The sequence below is a fragment of the Protopterus annectens genome, chromosome 12.part0 (genome assembly GCF_019279795.1).
Source record: "Protopterus annectens isolate FY-2018-M chromosome 12.part0, PAN1.0, whole genome shotgun sequence".
Classification (NCBI taxonomy): Eukaryota; Metazoa; Chordata; order Ceratodontiformes; family Protopteridae; genus Protopterus; species Protopterus annectens.
Window position 1 is genome coordinate 532932228 of NC_056746.1, and position 24567 is coordinate 532956794.

The 24567-nt window shown below is 40.8% G+C and overlaps 1 protein-coding gene across 6 annotated transcripts in view; it reads right to left on the reverse strand.

Annotated features, from left to right (window-relative positions):
• SUN1 (Sad1 and UNC84 domain containing 1) overlaps positions 1 to 24567 on the reverse strand; it is a 2891160-nt gene that overhangs the window by 1569433 nt on the left and 1297160 nt on the right. For 5 of the 6 annotated variants that reach the window (XM_044089680.1, XM_044089681.1, XM_044089679.1 and 2 more), the window contains 2 exons: positions 8332 to 8358; positions 8029 to 8226 (listed from right to left, as the gene is read on the reverse strand). In XM_044089680.1, coding sequence (XP_043945615.1) covers positions 8029 to 8226; positions 8332 to 8358 — 225 coding nt within the window. The remainder of the gene's footprint in view (positions 1 to 8028; positions 8227 to 8331; positions 8359 to 24567) is intronic. The other variant, XM_044089682.1, reaches the window with a different exon arrangement.

Below are 24567 nucleotides of genomic sequence, written 5' to 3' on the forward strand. Positions count from 1 at the left end.
ATGTGTCTGTATCCAACTTCACTGTGTCTGCCACATCTTAATGGGATTTTTTTATCTGTATCCAGTTTCACCAAACAAGTAATTCATGGATTTTTTTTCTGTTTTCCTTTGCTGACTATGTAGCTCTCTCTCCCAACTTCCTTAGTGATCTGCTCACCATCCCGCACCCATCCCAGACAGACACAGGAAGGGGGCAACTAGATAGGAATCTATGCACATCATCTGTAGAGAGGAATGGAGTTTTTAATTTGACAACACCCCAGGAGTTGGGCAACCACTGGGCTGTCCCTCACTTACATGGCACATAAGCCTGCATGACTAAACTAACTCACTGCTGGGATGGCATAGCAGGCAGTTTCCCTAGTCTACATTGAAGAACTCTTGCATATGATAGGCTTCTGAACATGCACCCATTCATTCCCCTTTCAAATGTGAGTGGGTTCAGCCTTTTCATTTCTGTGCCAATCAGACCAACTGTTTCAATACCAGGGCTGATAACTGAACTCTAGTTACTTGATTCATAGTCAGGGGTATATCCCTCTATACTCTAGAGCTAGCATGGTACACAACTCCATAAGTAGCTCAAGTATGGCAGCAGATGCCAGCATAACTGTATTCAAACACAATTTGCTTATGCTTTACAAGTATTGCTGAAGATTCCAAGGCATCCTTCCATAACACGTCTTTTGATGGATCTGCCCTTTCTAGGCTAGTACTTAAGGAAAAACTGTAGAATATGAAGGAAAGCACACCTCACAGCTGTTACAATCAGTTTTCAGACTGTGTGCCCCTTTTTGGGGTGCAAGAGAGTGTCAGTTATAGTACCAGTGTGGTGTCAACAGCAAGGAAATGAAAAGGTCTGCAGGGAACCAGTGCGGCTCAAATAAAAATTTCTGAGGCATGCAAGACTGAATTATATTGATGGCTCTATATGCAGAGTCTCATGCTGGAACACCATTTCAAATTCCCATCCAAGTTACGACTGCCACTGTGGATAACCCCAGACCTAGGGGTGGCAGGACGGGAGTTTTCATGGCAGACTGTCCATTGCTGTCCAGAAGGAGACCAGTCTGCACTTCAATGTTCTAGAGATAAAGATTGCCCTCCTTACTTTGAAGGGATGTCATAAACTACCACCTTTTATAGCCAATAGTTATACCTTCTTCCACCAATCAGGATTTGTTTACATTCATTGTACGGGCTGCTGTTAGATTAATTCTTAAATACTGAAATTTCTGCTGCACAGGGCTTGACATATGGCCTGACTTCCATAGCTTATTGCCCTTACTGACTGGACAGATGCCCACGTAACTTATAAAGCAAATATCCACCCTCTACATTTTCAGATATTTCTGCCTGCTACTATAAATTGCATGTCTATTCATTATCAGCATCATAAGTCCAATGCTCATGGCCTACTCCACAGTGAAGTGCAGATAAGTACTCTGTTTGGGAAATCTGCTTTACATTTGGGTGAGGTGCTCATTACAGTTTCGGTGAATGTCTGCTTCTGAAAGAACTGACACATGTGCATGTGGTAGACAATACAAGTGCCACTTCAAGCACTTATGGTCAAGGCTCCAACCCAACTGCTGGAAGCCAAAGGCTGCAGAGGCCAATGCTGATGCAGATAAAATTGATGCAAGCCCATCCTTAATAGCTCATCTACAGACAATGAGGTCAAAGATCCATCAAACCAGACAAGTAGTTCAAAACTCAGGGCTCAAAGGTTAATCCAACTGAAACAAGCAATGAACCCAAAAATGTCAACTCAAACTAAAACGACAATGGCTGAACTCCCACACTAGGACCACTGAAACTCCTAACACTGACAGCATCTGCACCTGAGCCACTGACACAAATGCCATTGTTGATGTGGAAGATAGCAACCCTAAAGGCTCCTGCTGTAAAGCAGAGACCACAGTGGACATCAACATATACATATGGTCAATAATGACACGCAAAGTTTCATGTCTGGTCTCTGACTCTGCTGGAATTGGGGCAAACAAAGGAAACCAGAAAGAAAATGCAAGCAAGAATACCATGCTTCTCCCTACCCTGACAGCAGAAGGGAAAGATACAATTAACACTTCTTGCTGAACCTTCAAAAAGGCCCTCATTTTCTCAATCTATGTCCGCAGGAACTGAATGACTCCTGAATTACTTAACAGGCCTGGAAAATCTAGCAAAAGACTGAAAGGAAAACATCAGACATCAAAGCAAAAAATAGAAAAGGTATGGACTTGAATAACAAGTTTCACAGGGAAACTATCAGCAACATCAGTAATTCAAATTGGTAATTTGGAAACTCCAGAGACACACCACACAGAAGCAAAATAGGCAATCCTCTATTATAGGTTTTCTTTTTTTTTTTTTTTTTTTTACTGGAGCTGGAGAAAGCTTTCCTGTAATGTCATTCTTTCTCCCTTTATTACTTTCCCCTTTGTCTTTTACCGGAATCAAAAGATTTGGGATTGATCTTTGGGATAGAAGGTGTGATTCCACAGGCTAGGTCTGAGGTCAAAGTCCTTTTGGAAGTGAGCAAAGACCTACCTACCTTTTTCATCATTTGCAGACTGACAGACTTGCAAATATCTCATTTTTAATAAAGTCCTCCCTCCTCATTATGGCAAATATACAAAGTCTATCTTCTGACCAGATCTGCATGTTATAAAAACAGCAGAAGTTCCCATGACTACTCATGACATAATACAACAAACACAAAAGCAACAATGTATGACTTTACTAACATTACTGGAATTAAAAACCTTACAACTTCATACAAAGAAGAGTAGACACTACAGGTGAAGATCTGGTGATAAAATGTCAGGGTCTGGAAGAGGTGACAGAAATAAACCACCTAATAACTTCAATGGCTCAGCTCTGAAAAAAAGGGCTAAATCCTTTACTATGACCAGATGACCACAGTTCAAAAAGCAGTTAAAGCACTTGAATAGCCAGGCAGGGGGTGATGGGAGTGGTGTCAAATGATGGCCCCAATCCTCCAACTGTCAACAAGCAGGCATATGGATGCCAGGTACTAAAAAGACCAGGGATGTTAGCCTGGCACTATCAAGCCAGTGATGGCACCCCACATTAGTGTGCATGTAGAAAAAAAAGCACATACACAAGGTGGATTGCACGTCTCTGCAGTGATATAGGAAGTCAGCCACCAGAGGTGCAGTTAGAACCCTAAACATAAAAAGCCCTCTTGGATGCCTAGATGACAGCCACCCATTATTGGCCCCATCTGGGAAAGAACTGCCTGATCAACTCTAGGATGGCTTTTAGATAGCAGGCAGTAGGGGATGAAAATGACCTGGGAAAAAAATCTGAAAACAACTTCAAAGTGAATCAACTACTCTGAAACAAGGTAGAACAAACAGAAAAGTGTAAGAATATAGTGATCATTATTTCCCTTTTTTTATTTGCATCATATTTAGAACCACACTGGCAAAGAAAATAAGGGACTCATAAATTCAAGGATACAATTGGTGTGTAGTCAAGAAAAGATGGCTCTATTTGCAGATATTTTATACCTGATAAAACCAGAAAAGGTCATTTCAGTGTTGTGGAGGATTTTGAGATGGTTTCAAATCATACTGAGATACAAAATTAATGAAACTAAAACAAAGGCAACAGCTGTAAATTATGTACCCACACACAAATTGGTTCAGCAACATCCACATTTATGGGGACATGACAAAAAGTACTTAGGAGTATGGTTATTAAAAAGGATTCTGGTAAGGCAGCTAAGGATATGTGCGAAGACAGCAAACAAAAGATAATATAAAAACTGAGAAAATCGAAGCTCATGGATATGGATAGCAATATGCAAGCAGTTACATTTTTTTAATCCATTTAGTTCTATACACAGGTCAGGCATATTTTTATCAACCAGAGAAGATGTGGATAGCAATTAATGAAGATCTGAAGGATTTTTATCTGGGAGGGGAAGATGGCAACAGTCAAGCTGGATAAGCTGGTTCCTCCAACAGAAAAAGGCAGTTTGAGATTACCCAATTTGAAGGTTTATTTCAAAACTACACAGTTAAGGCTCCTATACACAGCACAACCAGAAACCTATAATTCAAAGAAAGGGATGATGATGAAACAGGGGAAAGCTCAAGAAACACGGAGATACTGGGATTTTGGATAAAGATCCTTAAGGAGAATAACAATATTTATTATATTCATAAAGAAGGAGAAAATATTCTAAGCCAACATGGGAATGGAGAATGAAGATCCTGCCGATAGGGACGACTGCAATTAGGGATACAGACAATAGGTAAGAGGTGGCTGGAATTTACTGGAGAAAAATGGCAAAAAAAACAAAGTAATGGGAGCAAACAATTATAAGAGGCATAGGTAAAAGAATGGGAAAAGGCCAAGAATTTATTTGACTGCAGGCTTGAAATTGCTATTCCTATCACGGATTGATATCAGAGTACAGGCAAAGAGAAAGAAACAGGAGGATCCTAAGCAAAAGACTAGCACTGGTAGAGTGTTTAGTAGAATTTAAAACAGAAGCTGTTAAAGAAAGGAATAATTAGTACAGCACATAAAATATTGCAAGATAGCTATAAGAATCAGAGGAGATTAGAAAAGACTGGGAAGACGAAGGGCTGCCTGAGGCAGGACAACCCATATGTCAGGACTGCAGTTGCATTCTTGAAGGACATCAGGAGGATCCTAAGCAAAAGACTAGCACTGGTAGAATGTTTAGTAGAATTTAAAACAGAAGCTGTTAAAGAAAGGAATAATTAGTACAGCACATAAAATATTGCAAGATAGCTATAAGAATCAGAGGAGATTAGAAAAGACTGGGAAGACAGACTCGATAAGCACTTTGTAAAGAAACAATGGAGGGATACATGTATGTCTCCCAAATATGCACAGTCTAGAAGATTTAGGATATTTGCTTGGAAGTGTTTACACAAGTATTTGTATACCCCAAGTAGACTCCAAAGAATTGTTCAGGCAGACAGCAACTGTTGGAGGTGTGATTGGGAAGAAAGAGGTAACTGGGAACATATTTTCTTAGGAGTGTAATGAGTTGGCAGACTTTAAAGATTCCCTGCAAACTACTCTGTCAGACATACTGGGTGAGCAAATTGGTGTAACTAAGGAAATTATTTTTTGAGCCACAATACAGAATTGGAATTGCCCAGACATAGTAAGGCCTTGCTGAGTCTAATTATGGTGGCTGCCAAAAAAACACCAACTAGAAAATGGAAATCAAAATCTAAGCAAACTGTACTAGAAGTACTGAAAATAGTAACATGGATAAAACAACTGGAAATGGGGTCTTTAGAAAAGGGCAGGGTTCAAACTACATAGAAAAAATGGGAATTGTGAGAACAATACATGCAGAGGAAGAATGAAGTTTAAAAGGAGGCAGGATTTGAATGATCTATGTAATGTTTGACAATGATTGGATAGATTATAAGTGATGTATAATGTTGACAACTAAAATTATGGCAATATGGTCTGTGATGCTAAAATAAGCCAAACAGAAGAGCTGAAGCATGGTTTGTGATGCATAATGTTTGTAACTAAAATTACATCAACACGGTTTGTTTTCATTTATATAAATGTATGATTGACTATGTCATACGTGATAATTTAATAAAGAATGCTTCTTGTTAACTCATTACATCCAAGTGACGCCTCCAGGTGAATCTGCAGTTAACTCCTATTGAAACCTCTAGGCTTCAAATATTGCTTGCTCATATTTGCATCAATAATTCCAAAACCATGCTATGTACAAAGTTTTAAATGATTTCATCTAGTTCTTATCATACTGAGCTACTACGCTTACAGAATGGCAAACTCAACTGCATTAATATCTGACCTCTGTCTAGTGCAGGTAGATATTAACTGTTTTTAATGAGATTAATTTATATAGATATAATTTCACATTTTTGCAAACATCTCAATAACCAAGTAACACAAGCAGAACTCCTTAGCCTCATATGAAAGTTGTCACCTAGATGAATAAAATTTTGCTGACCGTATGTATTTAACTTGAGTGGTTGCTGAGATATTGCAACTTGCTTACAAAACATTAGAAATGTAATAGTTACTGTGTTTACTGTGACTAATATTTATTTTAAAACCTAGAAACTAAAGAATGCTACTACTATAAAAATAGTTTTTGCTGAAGAGTTTGCCATTTATACTTTTTTCATTAACCTTGTGGTTCCAGAGATATGAATATCTGTTTGAAATGTGAGGATATAATTTGATCCTGTCAAAAGGCTTAGGCTCCGCCCATTGGAGGTTACAGTGCAAACTTCCTGAGCTCCACTGGAGTGAACGAGTTAAAAAAAAAAAAAATTATATATATATATATATATATATATATATATATATATATATATATATATATATATATATATATATATATACATATATATACATACATATAATAAATATAAACAATACCTAGTACAGGAGTAAATTACAGGGTTTCCTAAGGCTCTAAAATGGAAAAGATTTGATTCCTTGCACTAATAAATGAATTATTCATTAACAATCCAAAACAAATGTCTATGGGCTTAGTAGCTTTACCCGATTATGATACATAAAATCCTCTGCAGATTTTACCCTTATTGTTTTGCTCTTCATGATGCAAGAAAAGTGCAATGATATATTTTAGCTTGGTTTACTTTGTCTACAGGGGCAGTACACTGATCTCAACAGAATTTTTGAGGCACAGTCTAACTGTAAAACATCACATACAGCCTGAAAAACAGTTATGGGATAATGGCCAAGAAACAAGATGTATAATCTTTCCCCTAAGTAACAAACCTAACCAATTTCCATTCAGACATTGTCAACACTTCTTTAAGTCACCATTTCTTTGCAAGCAAAGAACAAAATTTGAAAAAAAAAATAACCATATGGGCCCAGTTAGTAGGCCTTTTACTTCTTTCTACCAGATAATTTACAGGCAGCTTAAAAGCTTATTTCCCTTCCCCTCCCTACCACCACTCACTGAAACTGCCTTATGTTAGTCACACACAGTCCTGGGTCATTCTACTGTATTTGACGCTATCATCTTTTGAAAAAACTCCATAATCTGTGAAAATATGCCACCCAAGCTGTACACATTTTAACTTCAAATGTTGCCTCTTGTACTTGCATATCTTTAAGAGATGGACCTACTTTGTAGTTAAGGTGCTTAAAAGTTCCAATCATGCCACACACAGGGCCACCTTAACTCAGGAGTGTTCATACTAATCTCATCTTTTAGTGCAAGATGTCTAACCATTTTGTTACCTTCCTCTGAACTTTGTCTTATACTCATTACATCCTTACAGTGCTGAAGTTGCCAAATCTGAACACAATACTACGTATTCGAGCCAATAAACTAACTCTATACAGGAGCAAACAATTTACTATTTGCTAATGATCCTGCCTCTTCCTATGCACCAAATTCCCAATCATCTCCTTCTATAATTGGCTGCTGATGTTTAAGATCATGATATGTGACTGCCCTCACGGTGCTTTCCAATTTCTTCTTGGTGTCTCTTACTCTGTAAATGCATGTTCCTTTTCTGAGTTTGATTTCCAAATGCATTACTATGTAATGAATTTAAGCTGCCAAGTCTTACATCATTCCTTCTAGTCTTATCAATTTTCTTCAGTCTTTTTTTTTAAATCACCCAGCTGCATACCTTTGTGTTATAAGAAAACTATGTTTCTTCCAGACCAGACCACTTGCAGTGTCATTCACATAATGAAAGTGATCAGCCACAATCAAACATCATTTACAACCACTACTTTATCTGAATGAACTCAATCAGTTGGACTATGCCCTGTTGACTAGTCAAATCCCATACTACCAACTCTAGAATTCACTCACCAACACAATGCACAGCATGGCACCCACTGAATATCTGGCATTGATAAACAGAGCTCTACCAACTTCCATCAATGCACGACTTACAGATGTCACTGTAAGGTAAAATAAGGGATTACTTTAGCTGATATCTGCATAAGCAACAGTCTGCTCCACCTTACCTGACTTGGTAGTTTTGGTCTTGGTTCTGGAGTACACCACAGAGGGTGCTGTATGCATAGAGGAATACGTGGTAAGTGCATCCTTTCGCTGAGACAGCATACTGCAGTTCTCACAGGTATAGCCATTGACCATAGATGTCTGGGTTCCAGAAGATATTATATCCCCATTGGGCAGAATTACAGTTCTATCAGCATTATCTTCATGACATAAAAGAAAAAAAAAAATCATTGAGCATCCACATTCAGTTTTGTCTTTTTTTTTTTTTTTTTTGGTGTTACACAAAGAAAGATGTCTTATTATACCTTTATGGTCATCATCTTCATCAAGTCCTGAAACACAAAGAAAAATTTAAGAGTAGGAAATCATATTTCACTTTCGTTAAGTAAGCTGGTGCTCCTACTGGATCAATAAGGTTCCTTTTATATAAAGAGTATAAACAATATAAGTGGATATGATTAAAGTACTTTAACTTCAGTACTTCAAGCAAATGCATACAAAGTTGTGTAATTAATTAAAATACAAGACTACTTACTACTGCCATTTATGTTAGCAAATTCAGGAGACATTTTACACAATTAACTGATCAACCCCCTTAATGCCACCAACAGCAAATAAACCTGCAACAACAGTCTTCTTTTAGTACTACTCAATGATTCCTCAGGATTTACAGCTTGAGTGTGAGTTTATTTCTTGAGTGAGGTGAACGGTAATCAAAGCTTTTCTTTCTTAATACTACGATAACAAGAACATTCATCAATATGTGACAAACAATTTCCTGAGGAAACAAAGGTACATAGCTACAAGTCTTAAGATTTTTTTTGCCAGCTTCACAAATTTAACCCCTCCCCCACACCTCTAGTTCCTTCCTCCCCTCCAGAAAAAAAATTTAATAGGCCCAAAAACTCGTTTAGTCAACCAGCCCTTCTGGAAAAAGGGTTACCTATCAAATAATCGAACGGACAAATTGTTGATCATCATACTGTCAAAACCCATAGCATCAACAATTCAGTCCATCAAAACAAAGACAGCACCCACATACACCATAAAAATGCTTTTACAAGGGGGGAGCCCCCTTGCACCCCCACAATCCCTGACAATTATATATACCAACTCACAGATTTCACTACGGTGGGGGGAAGGGCAAATTTCCTGTTTCCCTACTGTAAAGTGATCTCAGTCAAAAAGGTCTGGTGGACTGAACTATCGATGATATAGGTCCAACTATATGACATTTGACAATTTGTCTGTTTGATTATTTGATAGGTATCTGAAAAAAAGGCATTTAACAAATTATACAACTATAAACCATGACAAATATATCTTTTTTAAAAAATTTAATTCTAACATATACCTTCGCACACATGCTTTTAAATATTTGCTGTGGTGTATGCATGGCTACAGCGACATAAATATGCACCCAATAACAGCTGGTCACTGCAAAGATGGTGAAGATGTAATCAATCCACATTCAAAAAAAATGGTCACAGTGCAATTAAGTGAGATACAATGACATCAAAGGACGTAACCCTCATCTTAAAGTAGGAAAAGTTATAGTGTCTAGTCCTTACTTAAAAGCAAGGACAGAATAAAACTTTTATGGTGCAGGGCAAGTATGAGTACAACCTTTACTACATTAAACAGAAACACAAAATAAACTCTACAGAACACAGAGATTTTGATGGACAAGGATTATTATAATCCTAAATACAAGACCAGAGACGAGGCTGTCATGAGACTTGGATGCTAGATCTACGCTTAAAAAATTTGTTGCCATTGAACAACTGTTGCTCTTTTCAGTTTCGGATCACAACAGTCAAAACACCAAATACACACTGACACAAGATAAGACCAGACCTGCACTGCACAGTAAACAGGTGGGCATTGTATTTGTGAAGCTTCCACTCCAATATGGCATACAAAACTCCACTCCACTCCAACAGCACATATAATCTTTCCTGTACATATCTACCCAACTGAAAGGGCTCAGTAAATTTCACAGTTGCCAACTTGTCAAAGGGTTTTTTTTAACTTTACTTTGAAAATCTGAAAGTAGTGCAGGTCCACTTATGATCCCAGGTGTATGAAGAGTACTTTAAAGCACAATTAATCTATTCAGCACTCCCAGACAATTTCCACCGCTCTTGCGTATTTTACTGCTCTAGTGTTTCTATCAGTTCAAAAGTACAATGCACTCTGCTGTAGAGGCTTGGGAACTTTCTCTACACTAAAATGGCATGAAGACAGATTAAAAACTAACCACACCAGTTTATCAGGTATTAGCATCTGATGCTCTCAATGAACTCTGCTTTTCTGTGTCAACACCTGAAATGGCAGCACAGCACAGAACATGGACAATTTTACTTTGCACCCTCACCTAGAATGATGTCACAGTATAAAAACAAAATGATCGATTTTAACAATTGGCTAAAATGTTGGTGCCATTCAAAGGGGATCCAGTGTCTGTCAGCCTGGGATGACATGCTCGACAAGCCACGTTGCTTCGCTAGGGACGGCTTGCACCTGTCACCCCTGGGCTTTCGGATATTGGCAAAGGCTCTTGCCACCCCCATAGTGCCTTTTTTAGGCAAGGCTCAAAAGTCAAACCCACCTCCATAGATAGCACAAGGAACAAGAAACTAAGGGTAATGCTGCTAAATGCCAGAAGTCTTAACCTCAAGATGCATGCACTCAAAGCTCTCCTCAGTATGGAGAACATCGATATCTGTGCAGTGACAGAAACCTGGTTCAAGGCTCCAGAGAGCACCCCAGCACTACCAGGTTATACCTCATATCATGCTTTTCAGCCCCAAAACCCGGACCGGACCACAAAAGGAGGGGGAGTTTCCATATTTATCAAGGATACCCACACCTCCAGGTTAGTGGCATTGCACGAAGTATCGGAGACCATCCATGTGCAACTAACAGTGGGCAAGACTGCTTTTCAGTTTATAGCATCCTACAGACCACCCTCTCAAAGTCAGGAATCCCACTCGGCTTTCCTGAAAACATTGGAGAACATGAAGATCTCTCCGAACACCATTATATTGGGTGACTTCAACTACCCAAACATAGACTGGGAGCATTACTCAAGCCCCAGTACCTTAGCCCAAAGGTTCCTGGAATTTATAAACCCAAATGCTATGGAACAACTAGTCACCACTCCCACAAGAGGGGAAAACATACTAGACCTGATCATTACCAACATGGGGACTCTATGCTCCATACCAAAGTATATCCCTCATTGGTAAGATCAGACCATAAATTAATTTCACTGGATATCCACATCCCGACCCCACCCCCAGCCCAGAAAACCACAGTGAAAAACTTCTCAAAAGCGAACTTCACACTTCTCAAAAAGTACAGTTTTGTACCTACCATAAATGTAGAAGTCCGATAGGTATGCATCCAAAGTCTGGGTCTGGCCTCGGCTGATGTCGCACTTTCCCCGACGTCAGAGTGTCTGGGGTATAAAAGCAACAGCCGACGCCATTTTCCTCAGTGTTTCTTGCCCCAGATGCCAGGTGCCCTCTAGGAAGGCCAAATTTGGAGGAATGCAATAAATTCCAAACATTTTCCAAAATATATACATATATATATATATATAAAAACAAATGCACCATAATAGATCCCCCAGCTAGCTAATGGAGGGGTAAGCACCCTAGGAATACCACAGAGGGGAAGGAGGGAGGGTAAACCTGACTGCAGATGCATACCTATCGGACATCTACATTTATGGTAGGTACAAAACTGTACTATGTCCTTCAAGGATGCATCTGCAGTCAAAACATATGGGTAGAATACCATAGCCAATCTGGGGGAGGAGGTACTAAGAAAAGGATGGTGTAGTTAAGATACCCTGCAGGACTGCTGTAGCAAAACCTGCTCTGGATCTGGAGTATAAAGGTAAATTGTAATGTTTGGCAAATGTATGCACGGAGCTCCATGTAGCAGCTTCTAAAATGTCCTTGGTAGCCACCCCTCTTAGGAAGGCTGTAGTGGTGGCTGTGGCCCTCGTGGAATGAGGCCTAATGTTTGCAGGAACCGTCTTTCCATGAAAGGAGTAACAAAATAGAATGCAATTTCCTATCCACTTTGAAATTGTCTGTTTGGAAATTGCTTTTCCTTGTACCCCAGCAGCATATGCTACAAGGAGTTGGTCAGTCTTTCTGTAACTTTTAGTTCTGTCCAAGTAGTAGCGTAGTTGTCTGTGTATATCCAGAGTGTGTAGAAGTTTTTCCCCTTTATTTTGTGGATTTGGGAAGAATGTAGGTAAGTGAATAGCTTGGTTCAGGGATACCCTAGATACCACCTTTGGCATAAAAGTAGGATTGATTCTCAATGAAACTCTGTCCTGATGGAAGATAAGAAATGGCTGTACTGCCATTAAAGCTTGTAACTCAGATACTCTTCTTGCTGAAGTTATGGCCAGAAGGAATGCAGTTTTCCAAGACAGAAACTGTAGATCCGTCGATGCTGCTGGTTCAAAGGGAGGAAGTGTTAGTTTCTCCAGCACAAAGTTGAGATCCCAAGTAGGTAAAGGGGGTTTCCTTGGAGGAGTGATGTTTTTGATTCCTCTCAGAAATTGCCTGAGGAGAGGATGCAAGAAGATAGGTGGATCAACATTGTATTCTGCTGAAATTGCTGAGGCATGAATCTTAATGGAAGAATAGGACAGGCCATTGTGGAACAATTCTGCTAAGTATTCCAGAATATGTGCCATGCTCGCCACTGTCCCATCTAAGCCTTTTGTTGTGTTCCAAATGAGAAATCTTTTCCATTTTGCTGAGTATGTCTTCCTTGTGGAAGGCCGGCGAGCTTCCATAATAATGTCCTTTACTCTCTGTGATAAGTTATTTTGAGGGGGGGTTTATGGAATTTTCCAGGCAGTTAGCTGCAATGTTTTCAAGTTGGGATGCATGATCTTGAAATTGTTCTGAGTCAGAAGAAGTGGCCATAGGGGGAGAGGCCATGGTTTCGTCTGTGACATGCTCCTCAATAGTGGGTACTAGTGCTGCCTTGGCCAGTCTGGAGCTATCGGAATCACTCTTGGCTGTTCTGCCCTGATCTTCAGTAAAACCTTGGACATTAATGGGAGAGGTGGGAAGGCATAGACTTTTAGAGCTTTCCAGCTGAAAGAGAGAGAGTCCACCCTCCAAGCTTGTGGGTGGTATGTCCTTGAGCAGAATGTCTTCAGTTGATGATTGTGGGGCGAGGCGAACAGATCTATCTCCGGCTTTCCCCATGCTTGTGTTATGAGTAGAAAGATGTCTGGGTGCAGCATCCATTCGTGTGCATCCATGGTAGTTCTGCTTAAGCTGTCTGCCAGTGCATTTTCTTTCCCTGGCACAAATTGGGACTGTAGTTGGATATTGAGTTTCAAGCATAGTTCCCATAGATTCATGGCCAGCCTGCATAGAGGGTAGGAATGCGTGCCTCCTTGCTTATGTACCACATGACTGTGGTGTTGTCTGTCCTGGGGTATAAAAGATCAGGTGGCCTTGATGGAGGAAAGGTTTGAAGGCCTCGATTGCGTGCATCACTGCCAGCATTTCCTTTTGGTTTATGTGCATGCGCAGCTGCCCTTGAGACCATAGGCCTTGGATACATTTGCTCCCCATGTGTGCTCCCCATCCTCGGTCTGAAGCGTCCGTGGTGATGGTTTGTTTTGTTTTTGGTTTGTTGAAAGGCAACCCTCTGTTGGACTGGCAGGCTTGAGCCCACCACAGGAATTCCTTTTGAAGGCAAGGAATGATTGGTATCAAAGTTTCCAAACTGTGACTGTGCTGAGACCATACACTCCTTAGGTACCATTGTAATTTTCTCATATGCAGCCTGGCTTGTGGAATCAAAATTATGCAGGATGCCATGTAACCCAGGGCCTGCAGGATTTTCATTGCAGTTAGCTGAGTTTGTCTTGTCAGATTCATGAAGTAATCCGGAAGTTGTTTTTGTTTTTCTTCTGTGAGAAAGGCCGTTTGGGTGGTTGTGTCTAGATCTGCACCCAAAAAGGTTATCCTTTGGGATGGAACAAGTCTTGATTTTTGGATGTTGACTGTGTATCCCAAGGCCTGTAATAGGTGGATGGCATAGTCCAAGTCCTTTATCAAATTTTTCTTGTTGTCCACTTGTATAAGGCAGTCGTCCAGATATAGGTAGATTTGAATCCCCTGAAGTCTGCAGTGTGCAATTACTGATGCCAGGCATTTCGTGAATACTCTGGGCGCAGTAGATAAGCCAAAGGGTAATGCTGAGAACTGATAATGCTCTGATCCTGCAAGAAATCTGAGGTGTCTTCTGCAACTTTGTCGAATAGGGACATGCAGGTATGCCTCCTTGTGATCTAGAGTCACCAGCCAAGACTCCTTGCCCAGCATGGGAAGAAGTTGCTGTAGGGTCAGCATCTTGAATTTTGGCACAATGAGGTAAGTATTCAGTGCGGACAGGTCGAGAATAGGCCTCCATTGATTTTCTTTTCTTGGAACAAGGAATAATCTGGAGTAAAATCCTTGGCCTTGTTCTGAAAGAGGTACCTTTTCTATGGCTTTCATTTGTATTAAGTTGTTGATCTGCTTTAAAGCCTCTGCCCTCTGATTTGGTGGCAGGTTTGGCATTCCGTTTCTTCTTGGCAAAGTGTGGAACTGGAACCTGTATCCTTTGTCTATTATTTGCAGTGTCCATGTGTCCCTTGTAATGTAATGCCAGTTTTTTGAGAATAAAGAAAGCTTTCCGCCCAATGGTGCTTCCAATTGAGCCCTGGTCGGCGGAATCAAAGGAAAGTCATTGAGTCTGTCCAGGAGTAGTAGTAGTTGTTGCTGTTCCTGCACTACCTCTCTGGTTGGTAGGCTGCCACGACTGCCTCTGTAGGAGCCTCTAGCCTGCCCTCTACCTCTGGGATGCCTGTTCCTGCCCCTCTGGGATCTGTCTGAGTCTGGAAAGGACCAATTCTTAGTAGACCAGTTTCTGCTGAATCTCGATGGTTGTACTTGCAGAAAGTCCTTAACTGTTTGCACAGATTTTGCCTTTTCTTCAAACTTCTTTAAGACCTCCTGAGCCGAGGAACCAAATAATTTTTGTTTTTCCATTGGAGCATCCAGGAGTTTAGCTTTAACATGCTCTGGTAAAGATTGTTCCTTCAGCTAGGCATGCCTACGAATAACTGCCCCAGTCATAGCTGACCTACATGAAGCTTCCAGTGCATCATAACCACACTGCAAAAAATGATTACTAACCTGCTGTGAGTTATGTACCAGATCCTGAAGGGATTTACGGTCAAGGGGTTCAGAAGAGGAAAGCTTCTTATGCAATTCATCTAACAAATACTCTTGGTACTGTATCATAGGAAATTGACAATTTAATGCCCTCATGGAAAGAGTTGCAGAAGTATATACCTTCTTTCCCAATCTCTCTAAAGCTCTAGACTCCCTTTCAGAAGGTAGAGGATTTTTGGCAGTGGCAGCTGCAACCCCTTTTGGGACCTGAGAAATAGTATCTGGGTCTGCAGAATGGGCCTTGTACAGATGTAGACGAGAATCCGGGACCCTGTAGTATCTATCAGGTTTGGCAGGTGCCGGAGGGAGAGAATCAGGGGCTGTGCTATCATTGTACACATCATCAATAACATTCAAAACAGGAGGTATAGCTAAGGGCCTATGCTGAGGTAAATGTAAAAAGGTCCTTAATCTGTTTCTAGAATCAGAAAATTCCTGACCCTGCCATTGAAAATGTTCTCTCAGAGTGTAGTGTCTCACCAAAGGAAAACTCTTCAGGAGGGGAGGCCGAAGGGATAGATTCTTCAGCATCAGAATCCTCGTAGGCCGAATAAGCCTCCTCCTGGTGATCTGACAACACAGATCCATCCGTAGACTCATCTGAAGAGTGTTGGTCAGAGGGCTCAGTCCTGGGCCTTTTGTCTGGTGGTGGTTGAGAGCCCCTGTCCGGGTGAGGCTGAGAACCTCTAATTAAAGAGATAAGATCCTCTGCAAGGCTGAGGATCTGAGAGCTAGAAGAAGGTCTCTGAGAGGTAGTCTTGGGAGGCAAAACTTTAGCAAGTTTAGCAGCTTTAGCCCTGGAAAAAGCCTTAATGGACATGGAAGCAGGGGGTCTGGCTGCACCACGTGCAGGAGTAGACTTGTCCAAAGGAATGGTGTCGGACATTTCCTGGACACTGGTTTCAGTAGGTAGCTCAGTAGCCAACTCAGCCGGGGCCTCCAGGGCCGCGGTGGTCGGTTGAGTGGATTTGGTTAAAGGAAGTACCGAGGACTCTGTTTCGGCCGAAACCGAGACACTCGCGGTAGGCCTAACCTTGGTTTCAGCCGAAACCGCGAGTGTCGGTCCTTGTCCTTCCTTTTTTTCACCAAATACGATGTCAGAGTCTTCGACGGCATCTTATATGCAAAATTAGCCCCAAAGAATTCCTCTGCAAACTCCGACCAACGTCTAAGAGTTCGTCGGTTGAAGGAAGCACAGGCTGAACAGGCCGAGACGTCGTGGTCTGGGCCTAAGCAAGGGAGGCAGTAAGAGTGGAAATCCTTATGAGGTATTTGTTTCCCACAAGTTAAACAATTATTTACTTTATCTGACATCGGCTGAGGCAAGAGAGAGTCCCCAACGGGGTACTTAGCTTTTTCAAAGTCTTCGGTAGCTGAATCACAGGAGCTGAAAAACCGGCACTTGCGAACTGCTTCTGCTTCAGGCACCGCGCGGCAAGAAAGACTGAGGAAAATGGCGTTGGCTGATGCTTTTATACCCCAGACGCTCTGACGTCGGGGAAAGTGCGACATCAGCTGAGGCCAGACCCAGACTTTGGAATCCGGCCGACCGAAGGGCTGCCTGAGGCAGGACAACCCATATGTTATGACTGCAGATGCATCCTTGAAGGACATCTGAAGTGGAATCCTTCAAGGCCCCAGGGCCAGTGGAAACTACAGCCCAAACTGCAGAATCCTATATAAACGCATTCTACGGACATCTCCAGGAATGCATGGATCATGCTATCCCAAACAAAATCAAGACGCAATCATCCAAAGGCAGGTGTCCAGTCTGGTGGACCCCAGCCATAAACTGTACAACTGAAGGAGGAAGCTACTACATGATAGAGCAAAATCCCTAAAAGGGAAGGCATCTCTGATCAGTACTAGCAAAATATTACGATCCCTCATAAAATCCTCCAAGGCCAGCTTCGAGAGAAAAATTGCACAGGACACTAAAGACAATCATAAGGCTTTTTTCAGTTATGTTAGGAACCTGGGATGCAACTCCCAGACTTGTTCCGAGTTGATTCTAAACAACAAAAAATACACTGAACCCACAGACATCGCCAATATCCTGGCAGACAGGTTCAGTGCAAACTTCTCCCCCCCCCTCCCCCACAAAAGAGCAAGTATCTATCTATCCTGGCAGAGTGCAGCCTCCCAAACATCTCTGATGCTCAGGTGAAGGCCGCCCTCTCCAAAGCAAAAAAACACTGCCTCTATGGGACCAGATGGTGTCCCGGGTTGCGTCCTACATGAACTCCAAGAAGAACTAACCCCATCAAGTAAAACTGCTGTACAATCTCAGCCTCACTACAGGATATGTGCCCAAAGAACGGCGTACAGCAACAGTGGTCCCACTACACAAAGGTGACGCCTCTGCGGACCCTGGAAACTATCGCCCCATAAGCCTGACTGGCCTAGTCTGCAAGACTATGGAGAGGATCATCATGGAACTCATAAACAAAGACATTGGGGACCTACAGACACTAGATCCTACCCAATTTGGCTTCAAGGGCAGATCCTGCCTTTTGAAGCTGGTCGACTTCTTCAAAACAGTCACCAAGGCCATAGATGAAGGGAAGGTAGTCCAGCCTATCTGGACCTCGCAAAAGCATTTGACACAATACCCCACTCTAGCATCATAGATAAGCTATCCAGCCTAAATATAAACTCCTATGTCACAAGATGGGTCGCAAACTGGCTCAAAGACAGAACCCACAGAGTCAGAGCTGCTGGAGCCATGTCAGACTCGAAACCGGTCACAAGTGGCGTCCCACAAGGTTCTGTCCTGGGACCTCTCTTGTTCGGTATTTACTTTTCTGAGGTACAGGCCAACGTGGGAGGACTATGGCTCACCAAGTTCACAGATGACTGCAAACTGGGCGCCATAATAGACTCTCCAACTGACACAAACATCCTTCAAAAAGGTCTCGCAGAGACGGATAACTGGTGCCAGAGCCATGGTCTAAAGCTAAATGCCAAAAAGTGTATAGTCATACCCTTTGGCAAAAACAATGTGCCCACAAATTACCACATATGTGGTAACCCATTAAATACAGAGAAAGTAATTAGGGATCTGGGGACCCAAGTTGATAGCAATCTCTCCTTTGACAACCACATTGCCAAAGTGGTTAGAAAGACCTTCTACATAGCCCACCTCATCATGAAAGGATTCACATCTAGATCGAGAGGTAATCGTGCCCCTTTATTCATCCCTCATCAGGCCCATCATAGAATACAATGCCCCCTTTGGGATGTACCTTACCCGACACCTACAGCAATTAGAAAGACCCCAAAAGTACCTCACTAGGAGGATCAAGGGACTCAAACAGATGCCATACACTGCTCGGTTAAAAAAACTCCAGCTCTAATCAGTTGCATACCACCTACTTCGAGGCGATCTATGCCTGACATATAAAGCTATGCCCAACCCAGAATTAATGGACATGCTCCACCTCAGTAAATCTAAATCCCTTAAGAGCCACGCGCTCGAGGGACTTGAACCTCAGCACAGAAATAAATAGAACATGCTGGAGGGACAGATTCATAACCCAGAGGCTCCCTTCGCTCTGGAATAGAATTCCAATTCATGTTAGGCAGAGCACCTCACTGACTCTCTTCAAGAAGAATCTTGATGAGTGGATGGGGGATCGTAGGTTTGTCCCGGGGATTACTTCCGTGTCACTATTAGACAGAGGCACAGTAAACTAAACTTTAAAAAGGGCACAGTATACTCAAATCAAGGGGTGGCGTAAGCCAAACACAATCGGGCTAGGCTTATAAATGCCCCAGGGCAGATAGCCTAGTATGAACCTATGAACCTATTTAGAAATTCAAAGAGCATGAGGAATATACATCTGATAAATGGTGCCTTCAAAGCAGCAACAGCGAGTAATTTAGAAATAAAACAGAGGAAAGAAAGTACACATCATGCAAAACAAGGCTATTTCCCGCATACAGATTTTTTTAAAAACAATTACTCAACACTAAAGGACATTTAGATGAATGTAATATACGCAGCTCATGGTGCCTGTTCTTTAGTGGACTACTGTTGAGATTTTTTTTTCTTCTACTACCCTTAGTATGTTCCTGCACTCAGAGATACAAGGATTTACTGCTGACATATGCAATGGCATCACTTAGGTTCATAGGTAGGAACTAGGCTATCTGCCAGAAGGCATTTATAAGCCTAGCCATAATGTGCTGGCTTTCGCCGCCCCCTTAGATTAGTTCCCTGTGCCTCTATCCAGCAGAGCCACTGAAGTGATCCCCGGGGTAAACTTTCTGGCAAAGACAATCTGCCTAGTCCATGCACTATACACTTCCAGTTGCAAGCTGAAGGAAAGATAGCATTGATCTTTATACCAAGAAACAGCACCAGCATATCAACATATATATAGCTGCCTGACTTACAGAAAACTGAAGCAGCAACCAGTGGCTAGAGAGGTCATTCAGAAACATGAGAAAGTAGCATAAGTACCTAATACAAACGGCTCCCTCACAGTTCAGTTGAAACTAAGTCAGTGCAACAAAATATCAGAGAAGACACCAAGAACTAGACAATGAACAGCAGTGTCTGGGACAGTAGTGACTTTCTTTGACACAAAGGGTTTAACAGATGTAGCTAACTTATTTCAGTATGTGAGCAAATCAAAGACACATCATTACTTCACATCTACTGTGTTTCAATTTCAGCAACATACGTTTTACCACCATTTAAAAGAGCTGTTAAAATGGTAAGATATGTACTGTTTAAACCACTGGAATGTGGTGATGCAATAAAATGTAGGAAAAGCAAACAAAGCATACACTGAAAACAACAAAAACTCCTGCTGCCACCAAACTACAATACAACTCTGGCCCCAATAGAAGAAAATTCACCGACTGTGAAATGAGACCACCAGTAAAAGCAGAATCTTTTATTTCTTTTGCTCTAGCGCTTCAGTGCTTCCACCTTCAAGGAATATCAAACAAAAAATACAAATACTTTCCTTATACAACAATTTATGTTATGAACAAGAGGGGGAATAAAATAATTGCAACACATTTTAATGCTTTTCATAATGGTGATGTGTCTGTTAAAAGGCACCGTTTTAGAAAGTGTAAAATGTTTATGTGGTGATGAAAATGTGTTAAAACATAAATTGTTGTATAAGGAAAGTATTTTTATTTTAAAATACAAACTATGACACCCAATGGTCTTAATAATGAACTCAATTGGAAATGTTTACTTTGAGAGGGAATTTTGTTACATAATTATATAATTAGTGTGTGTGTGTTATTAATTAGATGTTTTATATAAGGATATGCATTTGTATTTTGTTTGTTTGATATTCCTTGAAGGTGGAAGCACTGAAATGCTAGAGCAAAAGAAATAAAAGATTCTGTTTTTACTGGTGGTCTCATTTCACAGTCGGTGAATTTTGTTCTGTTGGGGCCAGAGTTGTATTGCAATAAAGCATACATTGGTTGGAACTTAGGCAAGTGAGATTAGCTCCATCCTGCAGGAGCAATGTTTAGTAACAAGGTGGGCAGTGCAAACGGAACTAAAAAAAATGAGGGATAGTTAATGACATTAGGCAAAATTCTCACCCTCAAAAATGAAAAGAAGTAACCCTTGGTGAAAAAATTAAACATCAAGTATTGTAGAAGCATGAAGGGGACAAAAGTTAGAAGCATATGATTATGAAAATAGTTTCATATTTTGCAAATTGTCAATCAAGAACATGTACAGTATTTAACAGCCTCAATAGATCTAGTTTGAGATTTTGATTACAACAGCATTCAATATTGCTGTTTTACTTCACGCTGCAAATCTTGCTTCATGCTGCCACAGTATCTGTACAATAATAATAATGATAATGAAATAAAAAAGCTCGACACCAGCAATGATGACTCATTTTCAAGTCACTAGGCTAGTATTCAAGAATGTGACTTTAAGAGAATAAACACAAAGAACGGTACTTTTCCATTATCGGGACAGCAGTCGGCGGCAAGCATAAATGTTGCCGTGAAATGCATGCATAAAACTTCCTGCAAATTGTATCCTAATTGCATCTTGACATTTTCAGACAATGTTCCTTTTTCCCCAAAGCCCTTTGTCCCCATTAGCAATTGGCATTTTCACCATATGCTCGTAGTTTTCAAAGGCCTTTGTCCCCATTTTCAATGTCTGCAGGTTGACAGAAATACATCACACCACTACAAATGTTAAGACAGTCACCGTTAGAAATTATCCACTGCTGGGGAAGAGGACCACTTCCTTACTTTTTCAGAATATAACCGCTGTGATTTACTCCACGTTTAGGAAGTGACAGGGAATCTTCCGAACAGTGAGTGTGCAAGTGGCACTGAGCTGGGACGAAATGACTAGCAGTCCCACAAGAAAGTGAAAAATAAAAGCAGAATCCAACAACCAAATAAGCAGTACTCAAAGGCAAAAATAAAAGCAAAATACAACCAGAAAATAAGCATCGGTGATGTGCGAGAAAATCAGTACTGCTGTGAGAAGCAAGCCCACATTAAAACCAGAACCCCACAGGAAAATAAGCAGCACTGACTTGCGAGGAGAAATCATTAGCACTGTCACAACAAAGCCAAAATTAAAAGCAGAACACAACAGTAAAATAAGCAGTAATGAGAACTGATAACATGAATAATACTGTGAGAAGAAACCAGAATTTAAAACCGGAAAAAAATAAGCAGCACTGACTTCACATCACCCGCACATTTTGTCTGCTGCCCCGTTAACGGAAAAGAACTATACCACCATTTAGACACCCGAGTAGTTAAGGAATGTCCAATGTGACTGCTGAAGGCTTTTTAACTCAAATGTCTGACCTATGGAAATTATCAAAAATCTCTAAGGCAGCAAATAAATTGTGGCAAAAGTACAGTAATATGAACAAATTCATGTATAACAAGCCGTGCTCTTAAGATTTAGTGAATCAAGATGTGCCTTTTTTTACCATCAGCATAACTTCAAGTCATATCTGATGACAGTGTCATTTCAGAATGCAACTGTTACATGCGTTAATTTAAGAATTTAACAGAAAGAACTACATTTCTGCATCTTTCTGCACATTACTGTCTATGAGCAATTTTATGTATAAATTTATAAACATGACATCTCACCGACATGTGTTAGGTGAAATTCCACAAAGCATCGAGTAGTGTAGCTAAACATTTTTTTAATGATAAACTGAACTTTAAACTATTTACTGCACTGTGGTATATTAAACTAGAAATCACAATTCTTAGAAGCCAAGTGATATTACAAAAGCAGCAAGCGTTCTGATGCCAGCTGATGAGCAAGAAAATTACTACAGTGGCACAAAAGGGCACTGCAACCAGCAAGAAAACGGAAAGCTAAAAGTGAATTTGTAAAGGTGCAGCCACTTTGTATAGAAATTTAGACTTTTGAAAAAAGATTAAACAAACCACTTTAGTTCTAGGGAGTGCCTCTAAGAATGTGATTTTGACTTACAAAATCTTTTCCAAAAAGAAGTGAAAGGACAACAGTGTCTTTAACAGACTTTTTTTTTTTGGTAAATATATTTCCAATCTTGTCCAATCACACCAGTACCTAAAGAACAGAACCAGAATAAAAACTGAGTGACAACAAACATGGCTAAGTAAAATAAACCAAAAAGGTTTTGCTATAACTTAGTAAGCGCTTTTGTTTTGTCCTCAATGCTTTATTAGACTTTAAAATATACACAAGTTAACACTCACTATTTAAAATCCAACCCACAAATCGGAAACCAATTCCAGTTATGACATCATAACAAGCTGTCCAATCAGCTAGAGGACAACGCGGAAGCAACTAAGTTAAAATAAAAGCTTTTTGGTTTATTTTTCTTAGCCATGTTTGTTGTCATCCAGTTTTTATTCTGGTTCTATTCCCCAATCTTGTCAGGATTCCCTGTGATCTGTATGACGTCACTACAAGTTGAGGAGCCACAACATGCTCACATACATACATACACTGAACAGGCTGCTAAAAATTTGCATCACTCCTGACATGCATACTACCAATATTCATCAAACTGATGAGCCTAATACCTACATACGGGCACACCAGGTATGAAAACACAAATCAAAACCCAAAAATTAAATTTCAGAAATGCTCAGGGTCACGCTAATACAATTCCCTACATCAAACATTGGAAATCACACATGTAAAACTGTACTGGAAAGTCAGATGCACAATGGATGATGCATACAATCCGCCAACATAATGCTGCAACTTTTTCTCAGAGTAATGCTTGATGTGCGCACACATGCAATGATGCATTGGGCCACTGCATACCGACAGTACGTAATTCTACCTACCTCCCGAATCCAAAGTTATCTCCAAACCAATAGGAAAGAACACTTCTTAAAAATCGCAAATTAATGAAGTGATGTCTACACTACTAAAAAGTAAATTATTTGTCCAATCTTTAGATAACCAACAGAAGAGACTGGGAAGTGATACTTACAAACAGGGAGATAGGAAGAGGGTTACTGGGTACCCACCAAGGAGGGTTTTCTATATTAGATATAATTTTCTTATCTCATTAGTTCATCGACAAGGTACCTCTCCTTGAGAAGTTCTACTGTTGAGCCAAATACCAAGAAAAAGTTACAAGGGTGGAAGAAACTGGAGGACAACCAGTAGGTAAGTTTAGAGGGCTAAATTCAGAGCTACATGTACCAAAACAAACTCAAATCCTTGTGGCAAAGACACCAAAATAATGCTTGGGGTAGGCATTCTTAAGACCGAGTGGTTATGGCACAAAACTCTACAAAGAAGACATTCTTGAAGCAGACCATTATAACCAGCTACTCCTCTAGTGGAGCAGCCTTTCAGCACAGCATTTTTTAATGAGTAGTTTGCCACTCGATGAAAGATGACCAACCCTGGCAGCTCACTTGCAATGTGTTTTTTCACTGAATAAACCTCTCCCTGGAGAGAAGGGGATGAACAACTGCTCTGTTCCCTGACATCATGCACTCACATTAAGTAAAATCTCAGCTGTTTGGGTACAACCAATATGTGAAGCACAGCACTACCCTAGTTTCTGCCCTAACAAAGAAATCAAGGAAATAAATGGAGCAGTGTGAAGGACAATTCTGGCACCACTTTCAGAAAAGTACAGTTTTGTACCTACCATAAATGTAGACGTTAGAGTGTAAACACTGCTGCAGTCATTACACTTTGGTTATCCTGCCATCAGGCGGTTCCCCAGTCGGCCTGAGTTCCAAAGTCTTGGTCCGGCATCGGTTGCTGTCGCCTCCTCC